Raw genomic sequence first — 26,210 nt, forward strand, 5'->3', positions numbered from 1 at the left:
TACTTGAGAGACCGCCTTCTGCCGATTACCTCCCACAGACCATTCGATCCCACAGAGTAGGCCTCCTCCGTATTCCATCTGCCAGCCAATGTCGGCTGGTGACTACTCGGAGGAGGGTCTTCTCTGTGGCTGCCCCGGCCCTTTGGAACGAGCTCCCCGTGGAGATTCAGACCCTCTCCAACCTCCAGGCCTTCTGGACGGCCGTGAAGACCTGGCTGTCCCAGCAAGCCTGGGGTTGAGTTCCCCCCCCCCCACTCGAAATTGCTGTGTCTGTTGTGCTTTTAAACTGTTCGTATTGTCTGATTGTCTTTGTCTTACTTTTTGTAATTTCCCCTCCCTTGGTTTTGTTCAGCTGCCCTGAGTCCCTTCGGGGAATAGGGTGGCCTACAAATTGAATAAACTCCAAACTCCATACTACTACTACTATAATTGTAGTATGGTGATTCCTGTGGTGTTGTAGTACAGTAGTTCTAGAGTTACACAACAATTTCCAGATGTATTCTTTTGAACCTTTCTTTCATCCGCCCTAAGCCTTTCTACTGACAATGAAATTCATCTCTTTGGTTAATTCACAATTTAATTGCATCTCTCTCTGTTTAGTTAAAAGAGGTTCAGTTCTTTTCTTTTTACGACCTGAACTCTTTTTCCTAGCTAATTTATTGCAACCTCGCTTTATTTTAATGGACTATGATTACAGATACACGTAAGATATAAGGTAGGCGTGTTTGAACATGTCATATATGTGAAAAAGAACGATGTTAACAGAATCCAGCAATTAAAGTAATATAGTTTATCAGACTGTGTTTTATGCCTTTTTTTTTTTTAATTTTAAGACTATTTTTGAAAAGTTCTTTTTTTCTTCTCTCTTTCTCCTTTGGTGCAGGGGATTGAACAACTCAGTCAAATGCTGTTTCTCCCGTTACAAATACTCATAAAAAAATCCATTCAAGTTGTGTCTGCTGTAAAAGTGCCAATTAAGTTTGAAGGGGAACAAAGGGGAAGTAAACACTGATATGGCTTTCATTGGGTCTGCCAGCTTGGAGAATTTTTGCTTCTTTTCCTTTTGAGAAAGAAGTTCTTGTTATCTGCTGCTCTGTTCCTGCTTTGGTTCAATACACAGTTTCTCCCCAAGTTTTCTGATAAGTTCTGCCAGGTCTTCTGTGTTCTGTGATTTTTCTTCAAGGAGCTCATATCGAAGGCTTGAGATGTCCTGTTTAATTTCTTTCAGCTCACCTGTAAAAGAGAAAGATCAAAGGCTTAGGAACATGGGAAGCAAGGACCTATTTTCCAGAGGGAAGCTAATAAATAAAATACCAGTAATGAAGATACAGTAATGATGGGATGTGGTGGCTGAGTGGCTAAGACGCTGAGCTTGTCAATCAGAAGGTCGGCAGTTCAACGGTTCGAATCCCTAGTACTGCGTAATGGAGTGAGCTCCCGTTATTTGTCCCAGTTTCTGCCAATCTAGCAGTTCAAAAGCATGTAAAAATGCAAGTAGAAAAATAGGAACCACCTTTGGTGGGAAGGTAACACACACTGTTGTCTGTGCCTTTGGCATTTAGTCATGCCAGCCACATGACCACAGAGATGTCTTCAGACAGCGCTGGCTCTGAAACAGAGATGAGCACCGCCCCCTAGAGTCGGTTACAACTAGCACATATGTGCGAGGGGAACCTTTACCTTCATGAAGGTAATCAAACCTTTACGTTATTATTATTATTATTTTTTAATAACAAATCTTGTTTTTCAAAAGAAGGTTATTTTTTCCCCTAGAAAACAGAATCTTTCTCAGGAAGAGAAATAAGGTTTAACGTTGGCTCCCGAAGACCGCCTGCTGCCAATTACCTCCCAAAGACCCATTAGATCACACAGAGTAGGCCTCCTCCGGGTTCCATCTACCAGCCAATGTCATCTGGCTACTACCCGGGGGAGGGCCTTCTCTGTGGCAGCTCCGGCCCTTTGGAACGAACTCCCCGCAGAGATTCAGACCCTCACCTCTCTCCAGGCCTTCCGAAAAGCCATTAAAACCTGGCTGTGTCGGCAGTCCTGGGGTCGATGAGTTCCCTTCCCCTCTCGAATCGTGTGGCTGTTGGTTGTTTTTAAAATGCCCTGTACTTTTGTAGTTTTCGTGTTTTTCCCTTCCCCTCCTTTGGGTTTGTGTGCCGCCCTGAGTCCCATAGGGAATAGGGCGGCATATAAATAAAATGAAACTCAAACTCAAACTCAAACTAATTCTGCCACTATTTCAAATATCTTCTGCAGTATTTTATAAACGTCAGCTATATTGATATGAGGATCCTCGTCCTTCCCAAAGTTGCTTTTTCAAGAGGCAACTGGAGTTTCTGTTTTTTCTTTGAAGACATTTTGCTTCTTAGCCATGAAGCTTCTGATCCAAGAAGCGAAACATCTTCAAAGACAAGCCAGAAAGTTCAGTTGCCTCTTGGAAAAGGACCTTTGGGACAACCATGACCTGGATGAGGGAGAATTTCCATAGGCATCCTTGTCCTTCATATCTACAGTGTATGAATCCCTGACAGGAGCTATTTTTAATTTCATGGTGGGATTTTTTTGGCATCAGGTTCAAATACCATCTTTGTTTCCAAGAATGCTATGAGATATGACACACATTCTTTTTTTTTTTACAGTGGGAAGTTTTAGCCCTGCTTTGGTTTGTCATACTTACAAATGATTGTTTGTCCTTGACTTACAACCATTCATTTAACAACCATTTCAAGTTACAATGGCACTGGAAAAAGTGACTTACGCCTGATCTTCACACTTATGACCATTGCAACATTCTCCTGGTCCCATGATCAAAAGTTGGGTACTTGGGAGCCAGGGTGTATTTACAATGGTTGCAGAATACCGGGCTCATATGATTGCCATTTTGACCTTCCCAGCTGGTTTCTCTAATCATCAAAGTCAAATTCAAAGATGGATTTGCTTAACAATCAGATGATTGACTTAATAACTGCAGTGATTTGCTTAACAATTGTGGCCCGCCAGTGGCTAGCGGAGCTGGCAGTGGAGTGAGGAGGTTGGGGAGGAACATGGGCCAGTCCTGAAGGCTGGGGAAGACGAGGGCTCTGCTTTGTAGTCAGAGGTGGGGCCAAGGCAGTGGTAGGTTGCAGGTGGTATGCCCCGGTATGGGCATACCGGTGCCTCCCAGGAGCAATAGCAATAGCAATAGCAGTAGACTTATATACCGCTTCATAGGCCTTTCAGGCCTCTCTAAGCGGTTTACAGAGAGTCAGCATATTGCCCCCAACAATCTGGGTCCTCATTTTACCCACCTCGGAAGGATGGAAGGCTGAGTCAACCCTGAGCCGGTGAGATTTGAACCGCTGACCTGCTGATCTAGCAGTAGCCTGCAGTGCTGCATTTAACCACTGCGCCACCTTGGGTACCATTCCGGTATGGTGCTCCGGAGGGCCCACCTGCCCACCCTCCTTATTTGTATTTGAGCTCTTCAGCGCTTCCGTGTACATGCATGGAGTGTATGGCACCTGCGCAATGCTCCGCCGAACAGCTGGAGCGTCGCAGAGGCATCGCAGGAGGTAAGGATGAATGTGTGCACTGCGTGTATGTGCGTGCGTGCTGCACCATTCATATGGTGGACGCCGGGCCCCGTTGCACCATACCGGATGCAACAGGATCCGGAACCCACCACTGGGCCAAGGGCATCTGGCAGTTCTCAGCTGCCTTTGGAGCTAGACAACAGTGAGGCAGAGGAACAGCTGGAGCCTCTTCCCAGTGTGTGCATGCACAGAGCTGCCAGAAGAAAAGAACAGCTCAGAAATTAGGGTCGACTTGGGAGTAAGGCCACAGATGGATGATGATTGGCCTCACCCATGGGAAATAAAAGAAGAGCAAAAGAGGAGTGGGCTTTTGCAGGAAACAATTCGTTTGTTTGTTTCAGGAGTGTGAAGATCTGTCCATGAATCTCAGAGACTCTGTGCCAAGTCTTTCCTTGCACAGCACTGCGTTTGGAAAATATTTACATGGCAGCTTTCCAAGGTAGATAAGGTCTGTGGTCATAACTTCATATTTGAATGACTGTTTACCAGGCCTTTGCTGAATGTGAATGAGAGGAATTCACATTTGTTTAATAAAAAGGGTTTTGTCGGGACTAGGAATCTGCTCCATGCTTTTTGGGGAAGCCTAGGTCAGAACAACAATTGTGGCAAAATGTTTTTGTAAAATTGGGCATGACTCACTCAACAACCATTTTGCTTAGCAATGGATATTCTGCAAATAAAGGTGAGCCTTTATTTGTTGGTTTGTGTCATGTCCTGCACAGAGCGCAAAGTGTTATGCTTCATTCTGCTTCTCACGTCTTTGCCTCAAATTCCAGGAAAGGATTACATTGGGAAACCCATTTCAGAGAAGATGCCAACTGGCCTTATCTTATCTTGTCTTGCCTTGCCTCTGACATCAAAGCACTATTTAAGGCCTTAGAACAGACTGACTGCTCAACGTGAAATTCCCTTTGAAAAATCAAGTCTGCTGAAAACTTCCAACATTTTTTTCACATCAGATATCTGCTCCTTTCTTTAGTTTCGCAGTCAAATGCGGAAATGCGGTTCTATCCACATCCACCAGTGCTCGTATTATGACTTGCAGATTGAGACTATATATCCTGTTACAAATTGCAGAGGTCAGGTTTCTGGATCCACCAGAGGCTCAAGCCCACAGCCAGGAGGAAAAATAAACAGATATATAAAATTGCTGCCCACCTCAGTCAACGTTTACTGCTCCTCTGTAATGAGATCACCGGTAGCACAACGTATAGCAATAATAATAGCTACGGTGGCACAGTGGTTAGAATGCAGCACTGCAGGCTATGTCTGCTGACTGCCGGATGCCTGCAATTTTGCAGTTGGGATCTCACCAGGCTCAAGGTTGACTCATCCTTCCATCCTTCCGAGGTGGGTAAAATGAGGACCCAGATTGTTGGGGGCAAGAGGTTGATTCTGTAAACTGCTTAGAAAGGGCTCGAAAAGCACTATGAAGCAGAATACAAGTCTAAGTACTATTGCTGTTATATACTACCCCATAGTGCTTTACAGCACTCTTTGGGTGGCTTATCGAGCATATTGCCCCCAACAATTTGGATCTTCATTTTACCAATCTTGGATGTCTGAGTGAACCTTTAGCCCAGTCAGGATAGAGTTCTAGGCTGTGGGCAGAATTTGCCTGCAATCCTTGCACTGTAACCATTGCACCAGTAATGGTACCAGTACGGTACAACGGAACCCAGTATCCCCCCACATGGAGGCACGCAGCATGCACGTACACACACGCAGCACAAGCATGTGTCCATTAGACATTCTGGAATTGCTTAATGAGTGTGCGGTTCACAACAACTGTGGTGATTCGCTTCATGACCACTGTAAAAATGCTCATAAAGTAGAATCAAGTCATGTGGTAACCCATTTAAGAACTTATGAGTAAAGCTCCAAGCACAGGTGTGGTTGTGAAGTCAGGACTATCTGTAGGTAGTTCATTAGTGGAGTTGGAATATTTTAACCCTTGTTCCCAACTCCATCTCATGTCTCTCTTATGCTTCAGCCAGTCGGTCGTATCATTTTCTTTTTCTGTTGTTGCTCAGTGGGTCTATTTGTTTCGGCCCCAAAGTTTTGAAACTCTGCTTCAACGAGCCTCAGTTTTGTGCAAGTCTGGTCACTCAATGTTCTGAAAGACATCCCTTTAATTTTGGATATTTTAAAATTATGCAGTAGTTTTCATAGCCAAGGGAATACTGTCCTCTTGGTATACTAGCAGATCAAACTTTTGAAAAATAGTGAAAGAAAGAAAGAAAAATAGTGTTTGTGATAAACGGGAAAGATTTTGATTTTGGGGTTTTTATGTATGTTTGTGTGTTGAAGAAAAGTTATACAGATTGTCCTCAACTTATAACAGTTCATTTAGTGACCACTTCAAATTGTAACAGCAATGAAAGAAGTGATATGGCTGTTTTTCATACTTATGCACCATCTCAGGGTCATGTGATCAAAATCTAGTTGCTTAGCATCTGATTCATATTTATGACCGTTGCAGTGTCCTGGGGTCACCTTTTGTGACCTTTTGACAAGCAAAGTCAATGGGGAAGCCAGATTCAGTTAATAGTTGTATTATAAACGTATCAACTGCAGAGATTCACTTAACACCTGGGGTAAGAAAGCTCGTAAAATGGGACCAAAGTCACTTAACAAATGTTCACTTTGCAACAGAAATTTTGGGCTCTCTTGTGGTCATAAGCCGAGGACTACCTACCGTATTTTTAGGAGTATAAGTATTTTCCCTCAAAAAAGAGGGTGCATCTTATACACTGAATTCAGCATTTTTGGTCTACTGAAAACCCACCCTCTTTGCAAAAATGGATGCAGAGAGGGTTTGGGAGGCTTGCAAAGTGCTCCTGGGGGCTGGGGAGGGCAAAAATGAGCAAAACAACTGGCCGTTTTTGCCCCCGCCCTCAGCAGCACTCTACAAGCCTCCCAAAACCTCTGCATGCTCTTTCTTTTTTAAAAAAATAGGCCGTTTTTTACTCATCCCCCCCCCCAGGAGCACAGTAAGAGTCTCCCAAAGCTCTGCATCGCCCCGCCCCCCCCAAAAAAAGAGACATGCAGAGGGTTTGGGAGGCCTGCAGAGTGCAAAAAATCATGGTGTGTCTTATACTCCGGTGCATCTTATAGTCCGAAAAATACTGTATATTTATAGGTATATTAAGCCCATCCAAGATTCAATTACTACACTTTACTGTAATAATGGATTCCTGCATTGGGCAATTAGGTTGGGATCACCCCTTACATTTTCTGCTTTCTACAGCCATGACCTGAAAACTCTCTCTTATTCATCAATTTGCTAACGAACATTGGAAAGCACGATCTTGAGTTGAAACTTCTACAACTGCACGTAATCTTGAGTTGACACTTCTAGGCCATAGATTAAAAATACATGTTTGGCAGCAAAAATGCAACTAAAATCTTGGTGATACAAAGAAACCAGAAATCTTTTTTTATCTAATATTAGAATTATAGGCATTCACCAATCTCACCTTCATTGACTTCATCACTCTCTCTGTCTACTTGAGCTTTCAGTACATATCGTTTAATAAGACGTTTCATGATCTTCTAGAAAAGAGAAGCATTAAAAATGATTTTAGCTTTGATGAAAGGATTCCAATTCTACAAGCTGACTAACGCTTGGCTTGCCCTCCAGGAACTATTCAGAATCTTGCTATAACCAAACTGATGCTTATACAAATATTGCTGTGTCATGTATATTAGCAGCTCGCAACCTTTAGGGCACCATTCATTTCATTTATTGAATTTCTATGCCGCCCAATCCCAGAGGACTCCGGGCGGCTTACAGAAATGAAAAAAAATTTAAAAGAATTATTAAAAACAATGGGACACAACAAAGTTAAAAAGAAACACAACAGACACCCAATCAGGAGGGGGCTGGACCTCCATCAAGGGGGTCAACAGCCCCAAGCCTGCCGGAAAAGCCAGGTTTTAATGGCTTTGAAAGGCCATGAGAGTGGGCAGGGCCCGGATCTCTGGGGGCAGCTCATTCCACAGGGACTTGTTCCATAGAGAGAGGTTTTTCAATGGACTGGAGGGGGTGTGGTTTCGCATGCTGCCTGTATCCTGCTTCGCTTGTTTGCATGGCCTTGTTCCTGACATGCAGTGGCCCAATGCTGATCCACAGCCCGTCATGATGTGTGTGTCTGTCTGTGTGTTCCAGCATAACTCTGGAGCGCCTCAAGCAATTTCAACCAAACTTGGTACACAGATGATTTACTCTGGAGGAAAACACTCTGGGGATAAGACACCCTAACACTCCTTGGTGTGTGCGTGTGTGTGTGTTACAGCCTGTTGTGCCGTATTGCCACACTGGATTCTACTGTACAGTGCAGTGGAGTTGTCATGCTAGCAGCTTCACAGTACTCCACAAGGGGGCTCCCTCTGATAAGGGGGAAAATCCAACATTACAAATTATGTTTGTTCCGATATTTCCCCCCTATAAACAAATACATGGGCAACACCGGTTTATCAGCTAGTTAAGTATGTTAACTCAGAAACCCCACTGAACATAGTAGGATTTATTGCTTAATTTAAAAATTCCCTATATTTGACCCAAACTGAATGTGATGCAGGAGATCCATATTCAGCACAACCCATTTACTCGGAAGGCCAAGATAAGTTGGCTATTACCCCATAGGAAAAGAAATCATGATAGAGAGAGAGATTCCACCTTGAAAGTTAGGGGAAAAAAACTTCTGTACAATGAGAACAGCCAATAGAACCAGTTGTTCAAAAAGCTGGTGAGGTCATGCACACGTTTCCCTGCAACCTTTTCGGCACTCGGTGCCAAAAAGGTTCACCATCACTGATCTATAGGAACAGTTATTTTTAGTGTTATGCAGAAAAAATATCCTCTAATTTTCATCTCTCTCCCTCTTTCTCTCTTTCTTTGTGACTTCTTCATGTAAGACTGAATATGTCTTACACCTTGTACTAAAATTCTGCAGAATTTTGTCTATTGAATTTCCTGCATGGTTCCAAATGACTGGATTCCCACTAGATTTGTAACTTGCAGAATTAACCCAATTCTTTCCAGTCTGCAGAATACAACAAACCACAACCAACCCAACAGGTTATGAGACTTGGACTGTAAAAATACGGATGTATAGTTTAAAAAAAAAAAAACACTAGCACTTTGATTTTATATAAATCCTAAATTCTACAGTCAGGATCTGGTAGCCCCAGTTGACAAATTAATTTACGGGAAAAAAAAATAGCCCAGGTTAAACTTGGCTAAGTTCTTATGCAAATGCCACAACTAAGTCTTTAACTGCTCTAGTTAAGCATAAGATGCAAACTTGATACTTACCTGGTACTTTCCCTGTGAATTATTTGAGCTGTTTAAGTTGATGTCATCTGTGCTTATTATATTTGGTAGATTATTATGCGCCATCTGAAAATAAGAAATAATGAGAAGTTTTCCTAGATAATTCCAGCTTATTTTTCTTCCGTTTTTCTACCTACTGAATATTTCAAAGAAGATAAGCAAGGAACCCCCAAATATAAGCCAAGGAAAAATAGGTGAATCTTTTTATTTAGTGGTACAATTTTATTAATTGTCACCAACTAAAAATTGGTATATAGCTTTATAATAATCAGCATAAATATAACAAATGTAACAAAAAGGCAACAGTAAAAAATATTGGGTTTCTGTCTGAATGGTCTCTTGTGACGAGCCGAAGACAGAGAGTGGAAGTGTGACCTTCCTCCCATATTTAGGCATACCAGGGGTTGTGACTTTAAATATATACCTCTCACCCTGGCTGGCTGATAAGGAATCGAGCTCTGTAGCTCAATGGTTAACAGTTAACAATGGTTAAATGCTTGAGAGGCAAGAGAGCACAGGTTCGATTCCCAACATAGGGTATGGCTAGCTGATGAGAGCTAAATAGCTTGAAATAGATCTATACTAGTCTCCCTTTATTTATTTATCAGCATAAATATAACAGATATATAGATATATACACACACAGAGACACATACATACATACATACATACATATATATGGATGTGTATGCATGTATATGTATATGCGTATGCGTGTGTATATGTATGTATGTGTATATATTCTTTTCTGGAGCACAATCTTGTGTGCAGATCAATGCCAAAAACTGGCCTGCACATGCATACCGGCCAGCTGATTGTCAGGTGCACATGTGCGCTAGAACTCAGAGGTTTTCCGGAGTGTGGCGCCGACGAGCGCATGCACATGTTTTCCCGCAACCTTTCCGGCACTCGGTGCCAAAAAGGTGCACCATCACTGATCTAAAGGAACAATTATTTTTAGTGCTATGCAGAAAAAAAAATATCTCTAATTTTCATTTCTAACTCTCTCTCTCATGAAAGAGAATTTCCTTTCTAAAAAATTTTCAGAAAAGAAGTCTGGAGCATTTGCAGCTGTTTAGTTCTAAAGTCCACAATATATGCATCAATTTCTCTTTTTTCACATAAAACCATCTCTTCGGCAATCTACAGTTCTTCTGATTTCTCATACCTCGGTTAAGAAGACGTAATAAAGAAACTTTATCCCTGCAGAGCTTTCCAATTCAAAGTGATGGAAAGATCAGGGCCACTAGCAATAGCAGGGACCTCCTACAATAAACTGCCACTAAAAGAAAGTCAGAAATAATTCTCAGTCCCTCTGAAAGTAAGACATAAAAAGCAGAAGGCAGATTTCATGAGGTAGATGCATTAAATTGTTTCAGGGTAATAATATTTCAAGACTGGCAGTTAAATTTTAAAAGGCCCAAGTGAAATTACGTTGCATTACAGTCCGAGGACACGTGGTGGCAGGGTGCACAAAGTCTGCACATTTTTCAACTGTCTAATAGTCTAAAACTGGCTTTAGACAATGGTAAGTATGCTGCCTCATTTCCTGAAACAGTAGGGCAGCCGTGTAATAGCTCGTGATTTTACTTGCTGGAAGATCACATCCCGAGGCAGCCATTGTGTTGAATGGTATAGGAATAGCACCTACTTCCTCCTCCAACTCAAAACTACGGAAAAATATATGTCATTCTAGTATGTGGCAGCTGGTTTACCTGATTCATCTCAGCATCCTCCTGGAAACCTGTCGCGTGGCAAAACAGTATTTTAAAAATGCACGTCTTTATTCTGAGGGAGAAGTACAGCAGAGATTTGGGGCTGGGAACCAGATTGAAAGGGACAGGAAGTGTTCTGCCTTCCTCAAAATAAGAAAACCAGAGTTTCGCTCTGGCAAACTTCCATTCTACATCAGCATCATCCTGGAAGGCAAAGAAAACAGTCGCGGTTACATGAAACAGTGGGACACAGAAAATATACACTTGTTTAAAGAGCTGCAGATTTGTCTAAACACCTACAAATGCTATCTCTCTCTGTCTGTCTGTCTGTCTGTCTCTCTCTCTGTCATCTCTCTGTCTCTCTTTCACACACTCTCATACAAACACATGCACACACATTTTTTTTTAATATATGTATGAGCAGTGCAGTGGCCTAGACGTTAAGGTGCTTGCCTCACATTCAGGAGGTTGCGAGTTCAATTCTAGGCAGCAGCAGATATTTCTCTTTCTGGGCTCTAAGAGAAAATATCTGCTGTGAACTGCATGTAGGTGTCAGGGAAGGGCACCTGGCCAGTAAGCGCTTAGCTCCATTCAGTCGCCCCGACTCCACCCCAATGCCAGGGATTACAAAGTTGCAAAAAGAAATAAATAGATGCCATTCTTCAAAATCAACATTTTCTCAGGGTGATCTATGTTAGGTTTTTGGAGCTGACTATAAATATTGTTAAGGAAACACATGAAATGCAAATACATTAAATATATAATTAATTAACAATTATTAAAAAGCATACCACTAAAACAATAAAATAAAAGAAGCATGCAAATTTCTGAACAGCAAGATGTTAAAAAATCAGCACACTGATTGAGCGATTCAAAAAAAACTTCTTTGCTTGGTGCTAGGAAATAAAAAACTGGTTCTCTCAGTGCTGAAAATATTTCTCTTTTTTTCCCATAGTTTATTACCTTATTTTGTCAGGTGATTCTTCCTGGAATTTAATCAAAATCTTTTTTTTTTATTCTATCCTGCTCTTTTATGTCTTGTCTTCTAGAATGGCAGAGAACCAGGGCTGGGTTCCTATACCGGTTGGTACCAGTTTGCTTCACATACGCGCCAGCCATGCATTCCTAGCGCATGCACAGTTGACTGTAAATTGTTCTGCGCATGCACAGAAACATGCCGGCAATGGTAGAAAACACTGGGAAACTGGTTCAGGGCATGGCCAGCCTAGGGTGCTGCCGGTTCTGTGACCCAGGCCAAATTACCACGACAGGTTTGCCTGAACCGGTGCGAACTGATAGAAACCCACCTCTGCAGAGAATTATCTAGCTATAGTTTCAGAAGGTGAGTTTTACATCATTTTAATAGCTTTCCCCCCAAGCTAACATCCTTCAACTTTTCTTTACAGTGTACAGTGTGCAGGCTATGCATCTTCTCTTTTCTCTTCTTCTGGACATGTTCTAGCCTGTCAACATCTTACTTAAATCACAGTGTTGAAAATTAGATATAAAAGTAACAGAATAGTCTTGCTGGATTTGGCCAGAACATAATTCTGTCCAAAGAAAGCAACACCCAGAAGTACTCAGGAAGGCAATAGCCCCCATGACAATCTTCCAGAACAGGCCTTGGCCAAAACAGAAGACTGATGCAAATATAAAGTTTTATTGCTGAATACTCATATTTAACTATCGGCAGAGCCATAAATATAATTGCAATGAACAGTAATAATTTTAAAGAAAAGCTCTATTAGCTCAAAGACTGCTTCAATGCCACAATGTTTCCTGTGTTTGTTTTACTAGCTTGGTTGTAGTTCCTAATTAAGAATATATACAACATTTTAATGTCTCTGAGGAAAACCCGTATCGGTTTAATCAGAATATTACCTCAATTTCCTGGAAGGAACTATTAATCATTGCGATAAGCATGTTCAACAAAACAATAACCATGGTGACATTATAAACACCATAAAGGACATAGCCAATATTTTCAATAAATTTGTGGTTATAATTTATGACCACAGATTTTACTTCAGAAAGTCCAAATATTGCCCAGAATAAAGTCTTGAAGCTTTCTTCCACTCTGGAAAAAAAAAAAAGAATAAATAGAAGCATGAACAAATCTTGCAAAAAGATCTTGAAAATCATGAACTGCAGTAGCAGCAACCTGCCAATCTTTAATTAATAATACTTGAAAAGATAGCATGCCATGGGTGGTGTTTGCAAGATATGCATTGTATATTTGTACAGGTAGTCCTCCACTTATGAGCCAAATAAGGCCAACATTTCTGTTGCTAAGTGAGGCATTTGTTAAGTGAGTATTGCTCCATTTTACAACTTTTCTTGCTACAGTTGTTAAGTGAATCACTGCAGTCGTAACACGGTTGAATGAAACTGGCTTCCCCATTAGCTACCCTTGTCAGAAGGTTGGAAAAGGTGACACTGCAACCATCATGAATATGAGCCAAGTTCAAGCCATCTAAATTTTGATTACATGACCATGGGGACGCTGCACTGGTCATAAGAGTGAAAAACGGTCATAAGTCACTTTTTTTCAGTGCCATTGTAACTTCAAATGATCACTAAATGAACTCTTGTAAGTCAGGGACTACCTGTATATCGAAAATTGCAAGATGAAGGTGCATTGTCTCAATCAAAAACCTACCTGCTTCTACTATAACAATGCCATGCTCACATTCAAAGATGGTGTGACATCATACCTATCATCTTGCATTTATGACTCATCTTTGTGAATACACACAAATATCACAACGAATTGGACGTGTCAAATTTTCCAACTTTCAATTTCCAAACATTAGGGGTGCCCAAAAGTTGTGACATGCCTTGGGGATTGTAAAAGTATTTTGGTTACTTTAATAGAATTTAGATGTGCTTGATAAGTAACTACATAAATATCATAACTTTTTAATATTTTGTTTCTTTCATTTGATAACATATTAAACTTCTAGGCCTCAAAGATTCTGGGTGGATCACAGCAATAAAAAAAATTACAATAACATAAAGATCAAATTTTTAAGTGAGACATGATCAGATGTTGCTAGAAAAAAAATAGGAAAAATGCAATTACTTTGGCAAGTCAAAAGTAGAAATGTTTCTAATCGTCTCCCCCCGCCCCCACTTCTTTTAAATATTAGCGCCTTCCTTTTTTCTACATGTTTGCATTTTCTTAGCGTGTTTGAAAGAAATGGGCATGCTCTGGCATAATCTGATTTGGACATTTTCTTAATATCCTTTTACATATTAACAGCAATCTCAACTATTTTGAGTGTTGGTCCTGATGAAACCACAACAATGCTATGCGCGCGCGCGCACACACACACACAAATCAGTACTGGATTGGGAAAACCCTAATGCTTCAATAACAGCAAAATGGAACAGAAAGAATATAAAGAGAAACAAAATAGAGCAATTAGAACTGGAGCTTGTTAGTCAGCATAAAGTGCTGGATAGTGAAAGGAAAACAATACATCTGGGAAAGAGTGTAAAAAAATCCAAAATATAGCTGAAGGCACAGGTGGAGAATTGGCTGAAATCCCAAACTGCAACAATTTACAGTATGAATTTTGATACAGCCCTTTTCCAATTTATTTCATCATGCACAATGCTGGATTTAGGATCGTAAGATTCTCTGTATACAGAAAGTCCTTGGAGGAAGATGTGTGGGATATGTTCACTGCCTTGGGCTGCTTGTGAAAATAATAAGGCAGGATACAAATAAATAACCAAATAAACTAACTAAATGCATGCTCACACATCTGCTTCGGAATATTGAATTTTGAGTGTACACAGAGTAAAGAATATGAAAAGTATTTCATAAACTTCCTTCTGCATAATATCTCTTCTTAGGAAAATGTACAGGCACCCTAGTTCCGCTTTCTCTAATAATCTTATCAATCCATTTTCTGGCAACCCAACAGTATGAGGGAAAAAAATCACACTGATTAAAAGGAATAATTCTTCCTCCAATCCATTCATGAAAACATTCACCTAATCTAATTTCACAGATCTGAAGGCATCGATATTAACAGCATAAAAAACCGGTACAGCAAACAAATGTTTCAGGGTCGACAAACATAGCTAACTATGACAAGGGAATCAAATACATTCTGCTCACTCCAAGAATGTTACAAAGTCCAAAAGACTTAATGCAGCTGAGTGCCTTCCAATACAATCATTCACAGATTCCATAAGGATTAACTTACGTAGTAAATGCTTCATTCTGCTTTGCTCCCAAGTAATAGGAGTAGAGATTAAACATTCCTATCATGAAGGCCACAAAAACCATGATGAATATGACCATGAACTTGAATATGTCTTTCACAGTTCTACCAAGTGATATCTGCAAGGGTCCAAAGCTTTCGTTGGCTGGCAAAATATAGGCGATGCGTGAGAAACTTAAAACCACAGCAATTGCATATAAGCCTTCGGATATGATTTGAGGGTCAGATGGATCCCAGTCTATTCTTGCTAAAAGGAAAGAAATAGAAGAGTTTTAGTTTAATATGTTGAGCTTTGGTCCTTCTACTTGCCTGCTCAAAACATTAGGTCAACGACAGTACAGGTTGTCCTCGACTTACAACAGTTCATTTAGTGCAGAGGTTGGCAATCTTAAACGCTCAAAGAGCTGCACAGGTCCTAAGCAGAAGACCTCCATTCAGCTCTCAAGCTGACCGGAAGTCCGGTTCCCCCACCATAGTGTCTCCTCCTAGCGTGGAATCCTTTTTCCTCTATCTGTCCTAATCGAAAGCTCTATCAATTGTGGTGACAGGGAGCCACAGCAGAAGGATGAAAGAGCCACATGCGGCTCCAGAGCCACCAGTTGCTGACCCCTGATTAAGTGGCTGTTTGAAGTTACAATAGCAATGAAACGTACGACCATTTTTCACACTTATGACCATTGCATTACTACCTGTAGCCTAAGTATCATTTAACCTTGTATGAAATAAAACAAAATGAGATGATCTTCCTTTGTTCTGGAACTGAGTTCATGCAACAATCTGCAGAAGTGTTTCTCTTTGGCTTCAATACTGTTTACATTCAGGATTGCAATGAACACATCACTTTTCCTGCAGATGATGGCTGATAAACTTGAATAAATTATTGCATCTCATAAGAAGAGTTAAACCAACCTTTTATATCCTGCTGCTTTTTACTATAAATTGGGATAGCAACGTTTTTTGCAACTCCCAGCCAGTGAAGGGCAAGAAAGCTAGAATTTTGAGAGTTGCTGTCTCATCAGATTCGGGTGGTGTCATATTTTGAAAAAAAATGTTTTAAAAATTGCTGTATATTTTCTGGAAATGGCTTGTTTATGTCTGGCTAATATTTATTTTATAGCATTTAATTTACTTTCATGACTATTCAGTAAAACCTCTTTTACTTTAGAAGGAAAAGGACACGTTTATGTGGTGTTATTCTGTTTCATTTCAAAGATAAGCCAAGTTTGGTTAAAAAAAAATGAGGCTTGGCTTATTTCTGGATGGGCTTATATATAAGTATATACAGTACACTTCAGAATAACAATATAAATCTGAGTTGCTCACCCAAAGTGTAGTACTTTATGCTGGGCTTCAATGTTGCATCTGACAAGTCCTTCAACTCTGTATCAGCATCAACAATATTCTGGGCTCTAGAAGCATGCCAGAAGGCCATGAACCTTGCAATGAATGAGGCTGCAAAAATAGCCAACATACCAAAATCTAGCATATTCCACAACTCAAACAGATATTCCTTGGGACCTTGGGACCAAATTTCTTTACATTCAGCCCATATCATACCTAAAAGAAAGAAGAAAACAGAACATTAGCTTTAGACTTCATGCCTCTCCTTCCCTTCAAAAGATTCTGAACACGTGTTCTAAGCTTTCTAAACAAGCATGAAGCAGAGTCTTGGTCCCGGCAAGATGGTGAATTCCTTTCTTTCACAGTCCGCAAGGCTTAGCAAACAGTCTTTCAGAGGAATATTTATCAATATGAACCTTATCTCACTTGGCGAGTTGCCAGATAACTACTTACCCAATGCAGGGCAAGGCAATACTTGGCACAGAGTCTCTTATAGTCACAAAAGAACTTTCCACTCTTGAAACGAATGAATTATTTCCTGCAAAAGCCCACTCCTTCTTCGTTCCTCTTTTGTTTCCTATGGGAGGGGGCAATCATATCCAAGGTGTCACTTTACTCCTAAGTCAACCCTGCTTTCTTCGTTGTTCTTGTTCTCTGGCAGCTCTGTGCATGTGCACAATGGGAACAGGTTCCAGCTGCTCCTCTTCCTCACTGTTTTCTCGCTCTCTCTCTGCCTCCAATGCAGAGCCCTCGTGTGAGCTTCCCTCAGCCATCAGGACTGGCCCATGTTCCTCCCCAACCTCCTCACTGTTCGACTCTGCTGCCAACTCCGCTGGCCACCAGCAGACCACAACAACACAATGCACAATGGTTAAAAGAACAGAGATGGGGGTGGATAGGCAGGTGGGAGGAGTAGCTGAAGCATGAACTGCACTTGTAAATGCAGACTAGCTGACAAGCACCCAAATTTTGATCACAACCATGGGGACACTGCAGTGGCCATAACCTTGAGGACTAAGTACCATATGTTCAGTGACTTTGAATGGTTATTGAATGGTCATTAAGTGAGGAGTATCTATTGTTCTCACAGTCAGAAAATTTCTTCTTATTTCAGGTCTGGTTCTCCCTCTGTAAAGTCTCCATGCCCAGTTAATCTCTGGGAGCTACGGAGCATAAATACCTGCAGTCTGTGGCAGACCTTCAAGGATTTGACCGCTGTTATTATCTCTCTCCTTAATCTTCTCTTCTTTAAGTCAAGCATATCTAAGTTCTTCATCACTTTTCATGGAATCATCACCATGTTAATTGGATTTTCTCTGCATTTTTTTCAGTTCCTTTAAGTTCCAGTTCTTGCTTAAATTGTAGTGATCAGAACTGGACACAGGGATAATCTGACCAGCATAGAGCAGAACTATCATTTCCCCTTATGTCACCATTCTATCTCTGTTGATGCAACTCAAGGCTGCTAATGAGATTCTCAATCATCCAGGTCACCGTTGTCCCAAAGGTATTTTTCCAAAAAGCAACTGGACTTTCTTGGTTTTTTTTTCCTTCTATGAAAACATTTCGTTTCTCATTCAAGAAGCTTCTTCGGTTCAATGAAACGAACTTCAATGAACTGAAGGAGCTTCTTGGATAACAAGCTAAACATTTTTAAGGGGGAAAAAATCAAGAAAGTCCAGTCGCCTTTTGGAAAAGCATCAAGGATCAACCCAAGACTGCATTAATTATTTTGACAACTGCAGCACAATTCTGGGTCATGATAACTTATGTTCTACCAGATGACCTATAACCTTCTCACAAGTACCATTCTTGAAACAAATGTCATCTATGTTGTCAGCTGTGCATCCCATTTTTCCTATATGAACGCTACATTTTTTTTCCACGACTGGTTTGAATTAAGATGTAAAGGGCCCAATGGCTAATTCTATCAAGATTCTTTTAAGTCTCATGTCTGTCTTCTGAAGTATTAGTGGTCTCCTCCAGCAAAAGTACAACAACCTACCCCACCCACAAAAGCAGTAAATTTAGGTTTATATTTTTAACAAACCTATATGGGCTTCCAGCAATATGCTTATTTCAATCTAAGTATCTCTACTGATTGATTATATTTTTCAAGTATTTCTCTGGTAGAGGTATGCGATTGTTCAGCCTACAGCAGGGATGGTTAACCTTTTTGTTGTCGGGTGCATGCGCAGGGGGGTGCTTGCTTTACATTTTGAGGCTTCACGTGGCACCCTGCACCCTGTTTTGGGCTTGGAAGGCCTCCTGCACCAACCTGGAAGGCAAAATGGGGCGCGGGGGTGCCGTGTAAGGCCCCAAAATGCAATGCGAGTGCCCCCCTGCATATGCGCCCCATCCCCGAGCATGCACGCATGCATCCCCTGCATGCACCCTACTCCCCACGCATGCACAGCAGAGACCCGAAGACCAGCTGGCTGGCAGGAGGCACACGTGCAAGTGCAATGGAGGTGGGCTGGGGCGATGACTAGTGTGCCCGCAGAGAGGACTCCGCGTGCCATCTGTGGCACTTGTGCCATAGGTTCACCATGACCAGCCTGTAGCTTACTGAGTCCACTTTTCCTATTTTGAAAATAAGAAAAAAATATTCATTCTTCACCAGTCTTCCAATAGTTCTACTATATTTGACAGAACAGTCAAAGGTTCTAAGATCACATCCACCAGTTTCTTAACCCTCTGGGATTCATTCAAAACAGCTAAGTGTTCCTTCACCAATTATTTACCTATTATAACCTATTTTGTTCTATGCCCTTATGGTGTGGCTTCCTAATACTTTCTAATGGTGGGATGCATCTCCCTCCAGAAAAAGCTAAACAAACCTGCTTTAGCAAGCAAGGAGGTACAAATGTTTGTGCAGAAAACAAGGGGGTGCAGCTGTCTATGCAGACCCCATAAAACATTTTTCTTAGAGTCAGTTTAGAACAGTCAAATTAGTTAAGTTGTAATGTAAGGAAGGGGGGGAAGGGAGGGAAGTGGGTGAGACAAAGAACAGACGGAATAGATCAAGACCTGGATGTCAGCTCTATTTTATTACAAAAGTCACAAACTTTCTCTTTTCAGCACAGTTGAGATTTATTTGACCTGAATATTTAATCTAATGCAGAATTGTTTTGAACTGTGTTCCTTGTGGAACCATTATGATTTGCTGCAAACAAAGGCATTGCCAAAAAGGAAAAAAAAACAACAGATGAGACAAGCCGTGTCTCAGATTTTTCTGCACTAGGAAGCATTAAAGTACAGCTGTTATTTGGTACCTTGCGTTCAAGCTGGCATTTTCAATGAGCATATATTACTGTACAACAGACTTGTCATTTCACGGCTCAATGTATGTTTTAAATACGATTCAGAAGAAGCCCTTAAACTTCAAGCAAAGCAGAAAACTTTTCTGCTCTTCCTTCAAGCAACTCTACTTTTTTCAGGTGTTGTGTGAGTTATTCAAGTCAAGCTCCTTAAAGCAGCTACATCGTTTTTCGTAATCATACAGAGGACTGATAAAACGGAGGTCATTGATGAATAACTTTGCTTAGGCCACATTTGAGCCCTTTACGATAAAAGTGTGCATGCTCCTCTTTTTTATATATGAAAAAATATTAATTATGAAGTAAAAGAAACAATTTCATGGAATCCCACTAATTTATTTACCCTTCAGTTCTTATTTACTTTCATTACATTGAATAGAGAAGGGTAGGGTAGGGTAGCATAGAATAGAATAACAAGAGTTGGAAGGACTTTGGAGGTCTTCTAGTCCATCCCTCACCTTAGGGAGGAAACTCTACATCACTTCAGATAAATGGATATCCAATCTCTTCTTAAAAACTTCCAGTGTTGGAGCATTTAATATTTGTTAATATTTAATATGATTATATTCATTTCTCAAGAATCGTACTTACGGTAGTTATCTGGAAGATCAAGCTGACTCTCTTGTGTTACATACAACTTTTTTCTAGAATTCACCAACAGTATTTCATATACTTACTAATGTCATGTCAACCTACAAATTCTTTTTTAAAAAACATTGCTACAAAATATCTGTATTTACATAGATACTACAGCCAGAAATGAAATGTCTTTTTCAATTGATGTATATTGTTAATTCTACAGACTAATTGTTCTGTTGTGCTTTCACGATAATGTTTGACCTTGTTTTTCACAGCATATGGCTAAAATCCAATAAGCAGATGGTCAGGAAGTATATTAAAACTTGAATTCTTCTTCCTAGGATTGTGAAATGTAAATTGCAATGGAATTAATAACATGTCAGCTGCAAGCTATTTTTAATGCAACTATGAAATGTATTATCAGGGATGAATGTATAACGTATGGACATTGAGATCAGTTTAATTGGTCCAGCTCTAATGAATCTGACTTGTATGACTAAGCAATGCATTCTATGCTTGGTCTTTTTCCTGGTTTGGGACTTTAATACATAACTGTAAATTCCTTTAGTTTGTATTTCAATGTTGTGATATTGCAGCAACCATTCAAACTTGTGATTGTGCTGAATGAATGGTAGCTATGACCAGTCCTGAAAGTCCTGGCTGGCACAGCATCTCAAATGGTCACAAGATGACCAGGGTACTTGGCATTGGCCTGGGTTTCTAATTGTCAATAGCAATAGTGCTTAGACTTACAATATATCACAGAAGTGAGTACACCCCATCACATTTTGTAAATATTTAAATATATATTTTCATGTGACAACATTGAAGAAATGACACTTGGCTACAATGTAAAGTAGTGAGTATATAGCTTGTATAACAGTGTAAATGTGCTGTCCCCTCAAAATAGTAATAGCAATAGCAGTTAGACTTATATACCGCTTCATAGGGCTTTCAGCCCTCTCTAAGCGGTTTACAGAGTCAGCATATCGCCCCCAACAATCTGGGTCCTCATTTTACCCACCTCTGAAGGATGGAAGGCTGAGTCAACCCTGATAACACAACACACAGCCATTAATGTCTAAACTACTAGCAACAAAAGTGAGTACACCCCTTTACAGCCATCTCTTAAGCAGTTTACAGAATCAGCCTATGCCCCCCCCCCAATCTGGGTACCTCATTTTACCAACCTCGGAAGGATGGAAGGTTGAGTCAACCTTCCATCCACGCTAATTATGATTTGTGACCTTCCCTACTGGCTTCACACAAACAAAATCAATGGGGAAGCTGGAGGGAAGTTTTGATCACATGAGGTTCTCATTTAACAGCCCATGCTTGCTTAACTATGGTAACTGGGAACTGCCAGAACTGCCATTTGCACTGCACCTGTAAATGTCACTTAGCAGGGGAAATTCTGGTCCCAAGAGTGAAGTGGTGGCCTAGAGGTGGAGCTTTTGTCTCACAATCAGGAGGCTGTGAGTTCAATCCTAGGTAGAAGCAGATATTTCTCTCTCTGCATACCATGAGCATATATCTGGCGAACAAAACTTTGCATTGGCAACAGAAAGGGCATCCAGCCAGTAAACCCTCTGCTAGCTCCAATCAGTTGCCCAGACTTCACCCCGCAAGGGATTATGGGATCGTTAAAAGAAGAAGATGATGATGATGAATGGAAATTCTGGTCCCAATGATCATGCTTAATTGAGAACTACCGATATCTGCAGAACTTGACAAGGAGTCTTCTGCAAACTCCACTCCCCTTTCACTACTCTTTTATTTCCTCTGGGAGGGGCCATTCATCATCTAGCCTTACTCCCAAGTCAACCCCTGCTCTTTAGTTGTTCCCTTCCTCTGGCAACTCTGCACATGCGCACACTGGGAACAGGCTCCAGTTGTTTGTCTGCCTCATTGATGTCTGACTCTGATAACAGCTGATAACTGGCATACGGCCCTGGCCCCCTCTCTGCCTCCAACACAGAGCCCTCATCAGAGCCTTCCCCAGACTCCAGGACTGGCCCAGGTTCCTCCCCAACATCCTCACTGTCCGAATCTGCTGCCAGCTCTGCTGGCCACTGGCGGGCCACAACAATCTTTAAACATATGTAGCCTCTGCTACTGTTGCAAAACAGAACTTCAAGAAATATCTTTACCCTTAGCAAGAAGGAGCTAAGCTCAATGTAGAGATGTTATTAATTTCTTATTCTTTTCTTCTCAATATATTTTAGACTGTGTTTGTTAAAAATCTATACCGTGTACGGGTTCTGGGAAGTCGGGGGGGGGGGGAGAATGTGGGGGGTCGGGGGGTCGGGAGGGATATATATTAGGTTAGATAAGATGTGTTATCTCAATGTAATGTGACTTCACATGTATACTGTTCTTTTTAATTTTCCTTTAAAAATAAGATAGGCCAAGTATATTGACATGTAGCGGAAATACACCAAGGAGAGGAGTGGGAATGAAGAAAGATGGGCAGAGAGGGATGGGAGAGAGGGTGGGAGGGAAAGGTGAGAAGGAAGGGGGGGGAGTGGATGTGGAGAGAGGAGTGGTAGAGGGGGAGGGGAAGTAGGGTAGAGGGGGATGATGGAGGGAAGATAGAAAGTTGGAGGGTGGTGGAAGAAAGATGTGTATGGAGAGCGGAAGAGTTATATTGGGTTTCTATTTTCTGAGGCATTGTTGACAAGAGGAATTGATGCAATTTTTGTTTAATGCTGTATGGTGTTGGTTATGTACAGTATACATGTGAGTGTATGAAAATGAAAATGAAAATAAAAATTGTGGAAAAAAAGAAATATCTTTACCTATTACCCATGAGATGATCAGCATTTCCATCCAGGAGAAGCACGATGTCTTCATTCGAAACAGCTGTTTTGCATTATCTATCATGGTTTCGTTGGGCTTTAGTTTGATGCCATCAAATCTGTCTGCTGCATTCATGACCAGGAGCCCAAGGAAAATGGTGAAAGAGGCCGCATGGGCCACAAATTTCATAAAGGGCCCACGCATGATTCTACCCAACTGCAAGACAAGTCAAAAAAGGAAACGTCTTTCAGATTAGATTTAGAGGAAACTGGGAAAAGTATCAGAAATGAGTGAACGCAACAAGTAAAATTATGAGCTAAGCCACATGTAATTTAGCATAGAGGCAGTCCTCGACTTACGACCAAAGTTGAACCCAACATTTACATTGCTAAGTGAGACATTTGTTAATTGAGTTTTGCTCCATGTTATGAGCTTTCTTACCATAGTTGTTAAGTGAACCATTGCAGTTTGTCAAGTTAGTAACATAGTTTTTAAGTGAATCTGGTTCCCCCATTAATTTCTGTTTGTCAGAAGGTCACATGACCCTGGGGATCACATGACCCCGGGACACTGCAACTGTCCTAAGTATGAATCAGTTGCAACCATTTGAATTTTGATCACGGGACCATGGGGAATGTTGCAATGGTCGTAAGTATGAAAAACAATCACAAGTCACTTTTTCCAATGCTGTTATAATTTTAAACTAAACAAACCACTGTAAGTTAGAGACTACCTGTATTTGGAGGGTTGGAGGACATTGTCAACTGGTACTTGGTATTTTTTGTATATGCTAGATTACAATTTCTATCACTATAGCCATGGGGTTGGGTGGAGAGAAGTTGTTTAACTGGGATTATGGGAATTGTACTCAAACACACCTAGATGGATCATGATCTAAAACAGGGCTGTCAAACTCAAGCCTGGGAGGTGCTTAGATCTGGCCCATGGTGCCTTCCTGGAAACAGTGAACCCTAACCTGCCATGCTTCTGCCACGCTGTTCTTCTGCCAGTGAAAACGGAGCACTCCCGAGCTCCGTTTTCACTGGCAGAAGGTTGCAGGAGGCTCTGGCAGCCAAAAACGGAGCTCGTAGCCTGTTTTCGCTGGCTGAGTGCTCAGGCCACTACCGGCGCCCCTGACAGGAGTGACGCCAAGCTGGCCATGCCCACCCTGGCTACAACCACCCTGGCTACACCCACTGCACCTCACCCCACCCTAAAGTCAAACACAATCCTGATGCGGCCCTCAATGAAATCGAGTTTGACACCCTTGATCTAAAACAACCAAGAGAGGATTATAGCACCTTAAATACATTTACTGAAGCTCATTCTATCAGAGATGTAGGTCCTCATCACATTTCCTAAGTACACAGTGAATATGTTGCTCATGTATATCCTTCATGGATGGATGCAAGCAGTATGTGGGACTAACGTATAACTTTCCCAAATCAACAAGTCACGCTAAGCGCAACACTGTGCATTTATTCCAAAGGGAGACTCACTGCATTTTGTAAGTTTTATGTTTGCTCAGAGGGCTTCCTAAAATAGGTTTTGCCTTTCTTCAGAAAAATAGGCAGCTGCCTTCCATGGCCAGATGGCCACCGTTCCTAATCACTCTTACTAATGATCTGAGAAAGTTTTTGTTACAGCTGCCAAAAGGACAGTTAAAGACTTTGATGATTAAATGCACTTTATAAAAAGCCTGGCTATATTCTTTTAAATTGACTGTGTATCTGTATTTAAATCTGTATAAATTTGAAGGAAAAACTAAAGCAGGGGAATGAAGCATCACTATGGAAAAAATATCAAAGTAAAACAAGGTAATGGCGGAATAGCTAGAGAAGGATTAATTTGATTCTACTTGTATTAATAATAACAGAGATCTGTTAAATATGTGATAGAGACATGTAAAGAAACATTGTGCAATAAAAATAAATAATAAAAAATAATAATTTGCATTATTATTGCATATATATATGCTGTAAGTGGTTTACAGAATCAGCCTCTTGCCCCCAACAATCTGGGTCCTCATTTTACCCACCTCGGAAGGATGGCAGGCTGAGTCAACCTTGAGCCTGGTGAGGTTCAATCTGCCAAACTGCTGGCAGCTGGTGATCAGCAGAAGTAACCTGTAGAACTACATTCTAACTACTACACCACCACGGCTCTGTCTTATATATTTTAAAATAGGAAACACAGAGACACAGGCAGAGAGACAGACAGACAGAAAGTGTGGTAATTGTTAAGGCACCAGGATGGTAATCAGGAGTCAGGCACATTCCTCCAGACCACTTCTGAGATCTTGCCAAGAAAACTGCAGGAACCAGTTTTTATAACAAAGCTTGCTTTTTTTATAGTCTACATCTGTTCACTCATTTGATAATCATTATTAGTATGACAAATAACTCTCTCTTCTCCCCCTATCCTGACAAACTTTATCAGCATGGGAAATGTCATTCATTTTTATTCATTTGGAACTTACGCATGGAAGTTTATATAACCACAAGTGGTCTATTAGCAAAGCACAGGGACTGCACAGGGAAAATCTTGGGCTGAAACCTTGTGCCTAATAATCTGTATTTTATAATAAAGATCAATCAAAATGTAATCATCTTGGCCACCTGCTCTTCTGTATCTTTAGTTTAAGCACCATTGTAATACACTGCATGAACAAATTTGCCTGCAGTCTTTATATAAATGACATATCTGTTTGATGTTAAGCAATCTAAGAGAGATTGTCTTTTAACACTTCCTTCCTTTCTCCCTCCCTTCCAATCAAAATGAGTGCCTATAAGTTAAGTCCTTTTGTTGACATACACTTAATGTGCTCAAGTACGACAAGCTCATGGTTTAAAGTAGGCATGAGTAAAATGTTTCAGATTTGAAATATTTTAATTTTGGAAGTGGGTTGCTGCAATCTTCTGATCACAATGGAAGAATGCAAACTCAAAGCAGGACCCAAAGGTGTTTTTCCAAAAATCAACTGGACTTTCTTTTCTTTTTTCCCCCTTGAAAACATTTTGCCTGAACTTACAGTCTCCCAGTTTAGGTATGCATGTGATTCATTTTATTGCAACTGATAATGGTCCAAAAAACTACCTCTGTGTTTATATCAGTCAACAATCTCAAGTAAATCAGACAGGAAAATCAACTAGATGATCTAATTCTACTTTATTATAAGACTACATTAACAGAACCTTACAAGTCTTAAGATACAAACTTCTCACTGCTACTTTTAATTGTCTAATCCATTAAGACAAATCCTTGCTAAGGTTCTTTCTCTGGCTGTTGAGACACTAGGGGCTCCT

The 26,210-nt window shown here is 40.8% G+C and overlaps 1 protein-coding gene across 2 annotated transcripts in view; it reads right to left on the bottom strand.

Annotated features, from left to right (window-relative positions):
- Positions 1 to 610: 610 nt before the first annotated feature.
- TRPC6 (transient receptor potential cation channel subfamily C member 6) overlaps positions 611 to 26,210 on the bottom strand; it is a 73,713-nt gene continuing 48,113 nt past the window's right edge. For both annotated transcript variants that reach the window (XM_087721126.1, XM_087721125.1), the window contains exons 5-12: positions 22,905 to 23,121; positions 16,190 to 16,423; positions 14,849 to 15,113; positions 12,513 to 12,708; positions 10,632 to 10,835; positions 8,899 to 8,982; positions 7,058 to 7,133; positions 611 to 1,233 (exon numbers count right to left, since the gene is read on the bottom strand). In XM_087721126.1, the coding sequence (XP_087577252.1) occupies positions 1,082 to 1,233; positions 7,058 to 7,133; positions 8,899 to 8,982; positions 10,632 to 10,835; positions 12,513 to 12,708; positions 14,849 to 15,113; positions 16,190 to 16,423; positions 22,905 to 23,121 (1,428 nt within the window). In that variant the 3' untranslated portion in view covers positions 611 to 1,081. The remainder of the gene's footprint in view (positions 1,234 to 7,057; positions 7,134 to 8,898; positions 8,983 to 10,631; positions 10,836 to 12,512; positions 12,709 to 14,848; positions 15,114 to 16,189; positions 16,424 to 22,904; positions 23,122 to 26,210) is intronic.

The sequence above is a fragment of the Thamnophis sirtalis genome, unplaced genomic scaffold (assembly GCF_051295495.1).
Source record: "Thamnophis sirtalis isolate CommonGarterSnake01/CBP01778 unplaced genomic scaffold, rThaSir2_p1.2 scaffold_8, whole genome shotgun sequence".
In the NCBI taxonomy this organism is placed as follows: Eukaryota; Metazoa; Chordata; class Lepidosauria; order Squamata; family Natricidae; genus Thamnophis; species Thamnophis sirtalis.